This window comes from Hordeum vulgare, chromosome 3H (assembly GCF_904849725.1).
Source record: "Hordeum vulgare subsp. vulgare chromosome 3H, MorexV3_pseudomolecules_assembly, whole genome shotgun sequence".
NCBI lineage: Eukaryota > Viridiplantae > Streptophyta > Magnoliopsida > Poales > Poaceae > Hordeum > Hordeum vulgare.
The window spans coordinates 534,503,956-534,514,516 of NC_058520.1; the positions used below are offsets into that span (position 1 = coordinate 534,503,956).

General features: G+C 46.5%; 1 protein-coding gene across 1 annotated transcript; it reads left to right on the forward strand.

Moving 5' to 3' along the window:
* Positions 1–1,681: 1,681 nt before the first annotated feature.
* Positions 1,682–7,466, forward strand: LOC123444763. Its single transcript, XM_045121599.1, has 5 exons — positions 1,682–2,322; positions 4,758–5,216; positions 5,316–5,693; positions 5,776–5,843; positions 6,779–7,466. Exons 1-5 carry the CDS (start codon positions 1,867–1,869, stop codon positions 6,990–6,992), a joined length of 1,575 nt encoding a protein of 524 aa, XP_044977534.1. The 5' UTR covers positions 1,682–1,866; the 3' UTR covers positions 6,993–7,466.
* Positions 7,467–10,561: the final 3,095 nt, after the last annotated feature.

Below are 10,561 nucleotides of genomic sequence, written 5' to 3' on the forward strand. Positions count from 1 at the left end.
TTATTAAATAACAAACAATTATTTTAGTTAACCAGAATTTAAAATTACAAAAAAACGATGGCTGGTTTTTCCTTAGACAACAAAGAAAGAGGAGAAAAATCAAGTGAAAAAAGAAGACGAATGACCTAGCGCACGCACGAACGAGCACTATTGGGCCGAGGCCCACACGGATGTGTGCCCTAGGAAAGATTCCTGTTCAAAATCACTCGTTAAGAGATACTCTTTTTTATGTCCTGTGCACTCGACACTTGGTAAAAAAAAGGGGGTCACGTCGATTTTTCCTTGTCCTCCCCCCATTTTATTTGGATCAACCAAGGAACATAGGTGTGCTTTGCCAAGAAGGTCGAGTGTTCTTTACCGTGAACCATATGTTCTGCTCGCTGCGAGGCATACATGTGCTCCACCCGCTGGAGCACACCCACGCTTTCGCCGTGAAGCACATATGCGCCGTGTGACGAAGCCCACAGGTGATTGCCGGTGGAGCACATACGTGGTTCACTTTTTATCCTTTTTGGGGCATACCCGTCTCCACCTGTCGAGGTACGCTTAAACCTGTGGTGGATCGCATTTATGTTATACGATGAAGCACACGCATGTAATCCTTCATATTGGAGATACACCCGAGAGGAAATAATAAATGTTATTGTTTATTTCCAAGTTTGTAATTAATATTTATGTTTTGTGATATAATTGCAATGGTTCCCATGTTTGTAACAAACTTAGATTCACAGAAAACTCATCTTATGTGTGGAATAATACGTAGTAAATATATTTCTAGTCTGGCCCTAAGACTAGCTCAAGTTTTTCATTATGGTTATGTTTTCTTCATCATGTGAATAGTTAACGCAATGAGGATGCCCGCAATTTTGAGAATAGAGTTAGGAGTACACTTGTGTTGAACTAACCCAATTGATTGTTTTACTACGAGATCATATCATCACAAGTTATTAGTATAAACATACACATGTTAACATATGCATAATTCCCCAGGCCATGAGAATATCGAGTACCTTTGTATCAGATGATGTACTTTGGGGTTCGTCAAACGTCAATCATAACATGGTGATTAGAATGACAACTTTCACGTGCATCACCAAAGTAGGACACATGAAATGATATGGCGAAACTGGGATTTGCTCCTTCAATGATGGAGATATATTCTTAGGACCCTCTCAATCTTAGGACCTCTCGGTTTGAATTTGTGACCATAAAGATTTTAGGAACACCTTGAGTACACTCGAAAATCATCTCACCTTTATGTTTTTGCACAACACCACTTGTCATGTTGTTCGTTGTGTTATATCGTAAAAGATTTTAATGGATTCCAATGTCGTTGAGCGTGTGTATGAAGGGCGATTTATTGTTCCGTTACAACGTACGGACATGTTTGCCAGTGGCATATCAATGGCGGCTGTTGAAGTTGAAAAAATTTGAACTTTTTTTTTCAGGAAAGAAACAATGCGAACTGATCATGTTTCATGGACCAACCAAACGGATTCAGGCCCAATAACGCATATGCGTCTGCATTTCAGTCCATTTCTGTGTGTGCTAAGTCAGTCAGGCCTGCACAGCCCAAATAGTTCGGTCCATGCACCGGGCCCGTCTTATTTTACGCATTTTAAATTCTCGTGGACCCAGCACAGGCACTAGTCCCCGTGGACCACTCGTGTGCGCCGCTCCAGTTTTCCTTCCACCAGCAATCAGCTCCCCATCCTCATCCCGGCAGCCCCGCGAGATGATAACGCCAAAACCCTAAACCCCACCGCACCGCAACCCAATCCCTTCCGGCCGCCCGCCCGCCACCGCCACGTCGGCCGGTGGCCTGCCGGAGACCGGCCTCCGTTGCCCCCGTCGCCTCAGCCAGCGATGCACAGGATTCTCCCCCGAGCCGCCTCCTTCCTCGACGCGGCCGCGGCCCCGGCCCGGCCGCTGCTGCCCTCCTCCCGCATGCCCGCGCTCCGCCTGGCAGGCCCGTCCCTCTCCACTTGCTCGGTACCAAGCACCGCGCGCGTCCGCCTCCTGCCGTGGCTGCGCTGCGGCGGTGGCGGCGCGGTCGCGAGGAGGGGGCTCTGCTGCTCCGCCGAGGCGGCGAGGCGCGGGGATGTTGCTGCGGGAGAGGGGGAGGAAGATGAGGAGGGGAGCGGCTCCAGAGGAGGTGGGGGTCGTAATTCGCCGGAGAGGAGGCAGAGAGGCCGGGGCGATGCGGCGACGGGGAGTGGGGAGCTGCTTGCCATTCCTGGAGTAGGGCCGCGGAACCAGAGGAAGCTCGTTGAGAAGGGATTCGATGGCGTTGCGCCGCTCAAGCAGCTCTATCGGGATAAGGTGCGTGCGTGGGCAGTTCTGGATTGTTTCCTACTGTTTGTCTTTGTTTTATTGTAGTTTGCAAAGTATGTAAGCAACACATATGCTTGGAGTCTTCAGGCTAACTCCACCGCACGACCCCAAACGGACGTCCGGTTTGGCCGGATTTTGTCCGTTTGGGACAACAATGGGTTCGCCCATGTCCGCCTCTGTCCGTTGTCCGTTGGGTCGTGTGTGTGCCCACCGTGCGGGTGCGGCCGCATCCCAAATCATGTCCGTGGTGGACTTGATTAAAAAAAAGAAAAACTCAACTAAAAATAAATAAACAAAGTTTAAAAACTTAAAACATAATAAGATTAACATTAAAAAAAGGCCCAGTTTTCACGGCCACAAAACGGCCCAGTTTGACATAATTAACATAAAAAAAGTAGCCCGTCGTTGCCGTCGCTGTCGCCGTCGCCGTCTTCACTGGTCGCCGTCGTCGTCGCCGTCGTTGACGAGGTCGACGTAGGGCGGCGGCGTCCAGAGGTGGGCCGGCGGTCCCTGGTGCGCGGGGGTGGGCTAGAAGCTGGTCTGCAGCACCTCCTCCCGTGGCGAGGCCTCCCGCTCCGATGACCGCGGCGGCGTGGGGCACCAGTTCACGGCCCCCACTGCCTGTGCCATCTCCGGGGCGGTGCACGACCAGCCCCACGACGCGCCCACCAGTTCCGGAGGGAACGTGGCCGCCACCTCCTCCTCCATCGGTTCGGTGATGGCGACGTCGCCGGCCGCAGAGAGGGCCATGGCGCGGTCCAGGCCCGGCCATTGGCGCTCATCATGCGTCATCATGGAGTCCTCCATGACGCGCTGCATGAGCCGGGCCTCCTCCTCCTCCGTCATGCGAGGAGGTGGAGGTGGAGGTGGTGACGGAGACGGGGAAGGCGACGGCGTGGGCGTGAGACCACGCACCCGTGTACGCCCGCGAACCTCCCGTGCCCGCCGCGGCCCCACGACCGTCCCGGTGAAGTAGGAGGTACGCCGCACGTTGTCCTAGAGGGTGGAGTCGGCGGCGTACCTTGGGTCGTAGTAGAGGTCGTCGGGGAGGAGGCGGCGCGTACGACCGCTCGTCGGCACCGGCGGGATAGGGACCCGGTCGGCGGAGAGATGCCACGCGTTGGGGAGGTGGACATCGCTCCACGGGACCAGCGTCCTCGTCTCCCAGTAGCGCCGGCATACCTCAACGCTGAGGTACTGCCGGTCGCGATGGCCGGCGGGCCTAGGAGCGATGGTGAAGGGAGCCGCGGCCTTCGTGGTGGCGATGCGGCCTCCTCCTTCATGGAGCCGCAGCGGCGTCCCGACGAGGAGCCAGCCTCGCGGTCTTGGGTGCCCTTGCGGCCGTAGTTCCACAGGCCCATGGCTGCGGCGGCCGGCGAGTTCGAGGAGGAGGCTAGGGTTCGCGGCTGTCGGGTTTCGAGGAGGCTGCGGGGTGGCGATGGGAACTGTGGACAACCGGTCCACGGCTTCCTCATTTAAGAAGGACCGCGACCGTTCCCTGGGCGGATGACAGGCGGGCCCGGCCGCTCGTGCGCATTGATGCGGGTGGGTGGGAGGTTGGTGGCCGCCTGCCACGCGTCCCCGACGCGAACGAGCGCGCGTCCATTTGTTGTCCGCCGTGACCCAAATCCCGCGCAAGTTTGCGCTCGAAATGGGTCGTGCCGGATACAAAACGAACAGGATGGGTCCGGGCCGTCTCGCGCTGGGCCGATCTGTTTGTCCCTTTTACCCCAAACTGACGGGGCCGGACAGAATGGGGTCGTGCGGTGGAGTTGGCCTCACCGGTTCCAGAATTGCCAGAGTTGACAACTTGACATGGTCACATGGAAAATACATTTCTGTTGACATATGTTGCCTGAGACAATGTCGGCACATACCACCATTTATTGTTAGCGCAGGCAACTGATATGCTTAGACCTGCATTCTGGTATACTAGAGTTGGTGTACTGTGATTGCAAGCAATTGCTCCGTCCTTGACGACCAACTCGGCATTAGAATCTGGTGGTCACTCCTCTGTTTTAGTAATTGAGGCAGCACTGGTAAATGCACATTGGCTCCAAAATCTACAGCAGCAACGATTCAGTCCTAAAGTTTATGCCTAATTGCCTATGCATACGCTGCATCTCACAAACTTCAGATATGCCGTCAAAATCGTATCGTTTGTAGCATCGCATAGAATAGGTTAATTTGATTCCCATTATGTGCAAGAAAATATATCATTGGAGGATTATCACCATGAAATTCTTAAGTTTGAAGGAAAGAAGAACAAATACCTTTCTGTTATGTTACGGGTTTGCTTTATTCTCTTTAGTTCCTTGTCACAGTCCTGCCATATGAATATGATGGTCATTTCCTCACTTGAAATTTTGCTGGTTCATTCTAATTTCAACGCTCCCCCTGCTAACACTTCCTGAGTTTTGCAGTTCTTTGGCAAGTCTGATGATAAGATGGTTGAGTTCTTGCAAAGTTCAGTTGGCATCATACACAAGAACCATGCTGAGAGTATAACTTTGTTCATTAAAGAGAGCGTTGATGAGGAGGTGAAAGACACTAACACATCTAAGCCTTGCAGAAAAAAGAGGCTCACCTTCTGTGTTGAAGGGAATATCAGTGTCGGGAAGTCTACATTCCTTCAAAGAATTGCCAACGAGACTATCGAACTACGTGACCTTGTGGAAATAGTACCTGAACCTGTTGCAAAATGGCAGGATATTGGGCCTGATCACTTTAACATACTTGATGCTTTCTATGCTGAACCACAGAGGTATGCATACACTTTCCAGAATTACGTCTTTGTGACAAGGGTGATGCAAGAAAGGGAGTCTTCAAGTGGAATAAAGCCTCTCCGGCTGATGGAAAGAAGTGTTTTCAGTGATAGAATGGTAGGTCTATCTTTGCCGAAAACACTAGTTTTCACTTTTGATCTATCCCACTGTAAACATCTTTTCCTATTTAATGAGTAAACTCTTGTTGATTTTCAGGTTTTTGTCCGTGCTGTTCATGAAGCTAAGTGGATGAACGAGATGGAAATCAGCATTTACGACTCCTGGTTCGACCCAGTTGTGTCATCTCTCCCGGGTCTTATCCCTGATGGTTTTATTTATCTAAGAGCTAGCCCTGATACCTGCCACAAAAGAATGATGGTTCGGAAAAGGTCAGAGGAGGGTGGTGTCAGCCTTGATTACCTTCAAGGTTTGCATGAGAAACATGAAAGCTGGCTACTTCCTTCCAAAGGACAAGGCTCTGGTTTGTTGTCAGTCAGTCAGCTTCCAATTCACATGGAGGGCTCACTACATCCAGAAATACGAGATCGAGTGTTCTTCCTGGAAGGAGATCATATGCATTCTAGTATCCAGAAGGTAACTTTCTCCTACCTTTATTTGTCCAAGTGTGATCTGTAAGGAGTTATTTCGTCACATATTGATGCTTCTTCCGAATTAGGTTCCTGCTCTGATCCTGGACTGTGAAAATGACATCGATTTTAACAAGGACATTGAAGCTAAACAACAGTAAGTGTTCAGAACCTTGTATTCCTCAGAGCATTGTTTCAGTTTCTATTTATATTCTTTTATTGTTAAGCAGGCATTACTTAAGAATATGATATACTTTGAGCTGAAAGCATTGAAATTAGTGTATTGATCTGCATGTTCCAAAACTGAACTCACTAGTGTTGCTGGAATTGTTGCCAACTGAATCCAAATAGAAAAGGTTAAGCTGTGATGTGTAAACTGACTTGCTCAGTAAGTTCAGTGTAAATCTCAACATGAAAAAAGTCTATCTATAAAAGTAAAATATTCAGTTACTTCTATGTGCTTTTGATACATCTTCAGTTTACTGTTTGTTTTCACCTATGTGACACTAGTTCCGTACTATATATCATGCCTGCTAAATTGTTATAAGTAATTATCTGAAGTCTAGGTCTGGTTAGATATGAATGGACAACACATATACTTGTAAACAATCTGGATTGTTTAAGCATACAACTTTCTAATTCCTGTGAAATGCTTTGGAGACAGTCCAACCTTGCTAGGTCTGTATTTATACACTTCGACACTTGTAAGAAAAAGTCATCACACTTCCAATTTGTTATCCTTGTGTCAAGGGTGATGGGATTTGCTATTTTTCTCTTCAATTATTTATGTAGTAATTCCAGATATACGCTTATTGGCAGTAGCATATTTCGTGGAGATTTGATAAAATGCCACATCCTAGTTTGGCCTTTATAAAATGCCACGCCAGGACCTGCCTGTCAGTGACACATGGCATGTCATTTAATCAAAGAACAAACTAAGACACTGGCATTTTATCGAATTTCCTCGTAACGATAGTTCCCAGCAACCTGCAATGTTATTTTAATAATATACCAAAGTCCTGAATAGCCCATGTGCTCTTAAATTCCTTCAAATTTCTGCACCCGTTTGATATTCCAATGTTGCCCATGAAGATATGCTCGGCAAGTTGCGGAGTTCTTTGAATTTGTGAAGAAAAAGAACGAAGCTCTTCCTGCTGAGACAAGTGATGGTGACAAGAGTATAAGCCCACAGGTTATGCTTCCTGGCAGAGGTGATTTGTGGTTCCCTGGAGGCAGCCCTTTACCAAAATCTGCTCTAGGGTCTCTTGAATTCAGACGGGCGATGTCGTCCTTGCTCCCAAAGTAGGGGCAAACATCACTGATGCAACCATCATTTTGTGGCCATGACATGGTGGTATATTGTAAAATCTGGATGGTCACTTGATCAATCATCACATCCGAGCCTGAGAAGCACCACCCCTAACTGGCGACGACCTTCTGAATGCTGTATAATCTCGAAACCTAGGTACTCTTTTCTATCTGTAGTGCTAGGCAATGCTGTATGATAGTGTCTGACTTCGTGTTCCTGTAAATGACGTCTGGCTACTACTTGCTTGGTGTCGGCGCCTATTACTCCCTCCGTTCCTAAATATAAGTCTTTTAAGAGATTTCACTAATGGTCTACATACGGATCAAAATGAGTGAATCTACATTTTAAAATATGTCTATATACATCCGTACGTAGTTCATTAGTAAAATCGTTAGAAAGACTTATATTTAGGAACAGAGGGAGTAGTATATTACTACCGAAAAGTATGGAACCATATGCTGTTTCTGTCTACTGTTGGCCTTGTTGCTTGCTTGCCCTCCGGCTTGATGTCGAGTAATGCTTTGGACGACACATCTGTTGTGTACAGGAAAGAGAGACATATGTTGTGAAGTATAGCTTGAATGGTGTTTCCTTTTCTTCCTTGTTTGATGCTGCTGCCATCGCCAATGATGCTGTCTACTCCAGCATCATGCTTTCCCTCCTGAATGCCCGATTACTCCTCTTTCCTCAGAGGAAAAGGAGCTCCCAAAGGGCCCCCAATTTCATTATGAAATTCGAAAAAGAAAAAAAAAATCAGCTGTTCCAGAAAGAACATGTTAGAAGAGCAAACAGCAGAGAACGGTTTCCTTGTCCGCCTTTTCTCTTTTTAAAACGGACAGCTTAACAGTTTTCTAAGTGTTGTTATACGGTGAGACCAAGAGTCCTACTAATTGTTGCTGATTTAGTGTTGTCGCTAAATTTGGTGACGATTAATATGTGGGTGGGAGGGAGTACAATTTTCCGGCACCTAACAAAAGTAGCAGTATACATCTTCTTGTCAGTATATCTACTGAAATAGCTCTAGCCTACCCCAACTTGTTTGGGATAAAGGCTTCGCTTTGTTGTTTGTTGTATACATCCATTGAAGTTAATGTGTGATGATAATACTGCTCCTAGGTAGGAGTATATCGGTTAGTGGTTGGGTGTTGCCTTGGTACCGCGCCTACACGTACAGACACCGAGATACAGACGCAGGTGTCACCATCCCAGAAGCCAGAACAGTCCCACGTCTATGCCCAGTAGCTTGTACAGATGTACGTAGTGGCAGGGAGGACTGGGCGGCCGTCCCTCTCAAGGGGACGCTGATGAAAGGTACCCTGTCTACAAAGCTATACCGTGTACCGCCCCCGGTTGCCACGGAGAATTGAATTATTCCTCCGTAGGTGGCTTCGGCTGCTTACGGAGCGAGGGCGATCGGTTGCTGGCGGACGGAGCCGTGGAATTTCCATCTCCACGTCCCGTGCATGGACATGGACATGGACATGGACAGTGGAACGGATCGGCGTGTCCCATCCGCCGGGCACCGGTTTTCCCAGGGGCGGTGGTCGTACGCGCTTGCGCCTGGCCGGAGGAGGTGGAATTCCACGTAGCTTGAACTAGAAGCGTCCTGGTTCCACTTCTAGCTACTACTACTAGCTCGTATGTCAGCTACTACACGTTCGTGGGAGTGAACTAGAAGTGCAAAAGATCCAAAGGCCTTCCTCCTCCTCCCGTTGGCGCCGCCCGTCCGTCTGTTTGTAGTCGACGTTGGATGATCCTTGGATTTGGTTATAATTTTTATTATTTTTATTATATTTTTAGTACAGACACTAGTCCTCGTATACATACGCATGCATTCATCTCTATAAACGTATACACACATCATATTTTTAGAGCATCTACAACCGGGCTTTTCAAATCTGTCTCAAATGTCCGGACAACATGTTTGGTCACTGACCGGTCATAAAAAGTCGACCCGGCCGGACCCATCATACCAATCTTAAAGGTCCGGACTGATCTTCACTCCTTATATTTATTTCAAATGTGAAGACGGTACGAGGGTTTGCGAACGCGTCCGGGCACGCCCGGCCAGTCATTCACGTAGGACGTGACCCCGCCTCAGACCATCTTATCTTTTTATTTATTCATTATTTTCTTTGTTTCTTTCCTTTTCCACCAATCACGTGCGAGGGATCGAACATATAAGAAAAAATCTGAGAGATGCAACTGCGCAGATGAAAAAGTAGGTGTTTAAAATGGACATGCTCGGTCACTGATCGGTCGTGTCCGCGGACTTTTGAGGGGCCGGATTTGCAAGTTAAACGGTTGTAGATGCTCTTATGAGCACTTTCGATAGACTGGGTTAGCATATCATTTTGTGATTTTACAAAGTCACCGTGTAGGCATCTCTTAGTTGACGGAAACGTCTCCTTTCATTAAACAGACATCGTTGAAAATTCTAAAATAAATTTAGGATAAATGCAAGCACCAGCATTTGAATTCTGGTGGGCTGAGGATATCATTGTTCTTCTATTCATCCAACTATAGATTGATCCGCAGTCTTTCTTACCTATTAGTAAAAAATGATATTTTTTCGCAAAAAACTCAGTTTTTTTAGAGATACGGATTTGCTTTGTTTTTTAAGGAAAACTGTAAGGGAATCCCACGCAGCGAGTTTCTTTTTGGAAATAATAAGAACCAAAATTCGTTCCTGTGAGAACTTGAACTTAGGTGGCTGGGTTGTACATCCACTCCACTAACCAAATGAGCTAGGCTCACTTCTTTATGGATTTGCTTTCACGAGAGACATGACCGTACCTTTCGAAAACGAAAATATATGTTTTTCTTATGAGGGGTATGGTTTTGCTTTCACAAGAGTCACATATTTGCTTTCGTTCGTGCCTATCGAAAACAAAAAAGAAATGTGTTTTTTTCTTTCCGCGATAGGCACATTTTTTGTGAAAAAAAGATTTACCAAAACTTATCAATATGATATCTAGTTATAAAGATCTCGATGCGGAGAATCTAATGATGAAAATGATTTAAGATTTGAACACATAGTTTAAAAGATAAAACATTCTAAATAAACAAATGTATGAGAAAAAAAGGAAAAACTTCCATGTTACAACAAGTGACATACATATTATGCATCACTTGCCGCAACCTGAAAGGTGGAAGTGGTCTTTGAAAGATGTATACCTCAATTAATGATAATTAATGATTTCGTGGATCGCTTCTCTGATGTTCTTCGTATTACTATGATTGAAAATGAATATATTGAAAGTCTCTCAAAGAAATACACGAGCAGTATGTTTTGCTTTCGAAACTAATAATACTTCTTCCATTCCAAAATATAGCGCGTCTATGCTTTTTGAGATTTAAGTTTGATTATAAATTTAACTAACATGGGCGACTGCGGCGGCAGCAATAATTATATCATTAAAAAAATTCTTTTAAATACGAATTCAATGGTATAGTTTTTGCTTTCGTGACAGTTGCTCATGATGGTTAAATATAAGATTAAACTTAAATTTTAGAAAAACAGGTACGCGCTGCATTATGGAACGGATTGGGATAATAAACAACAC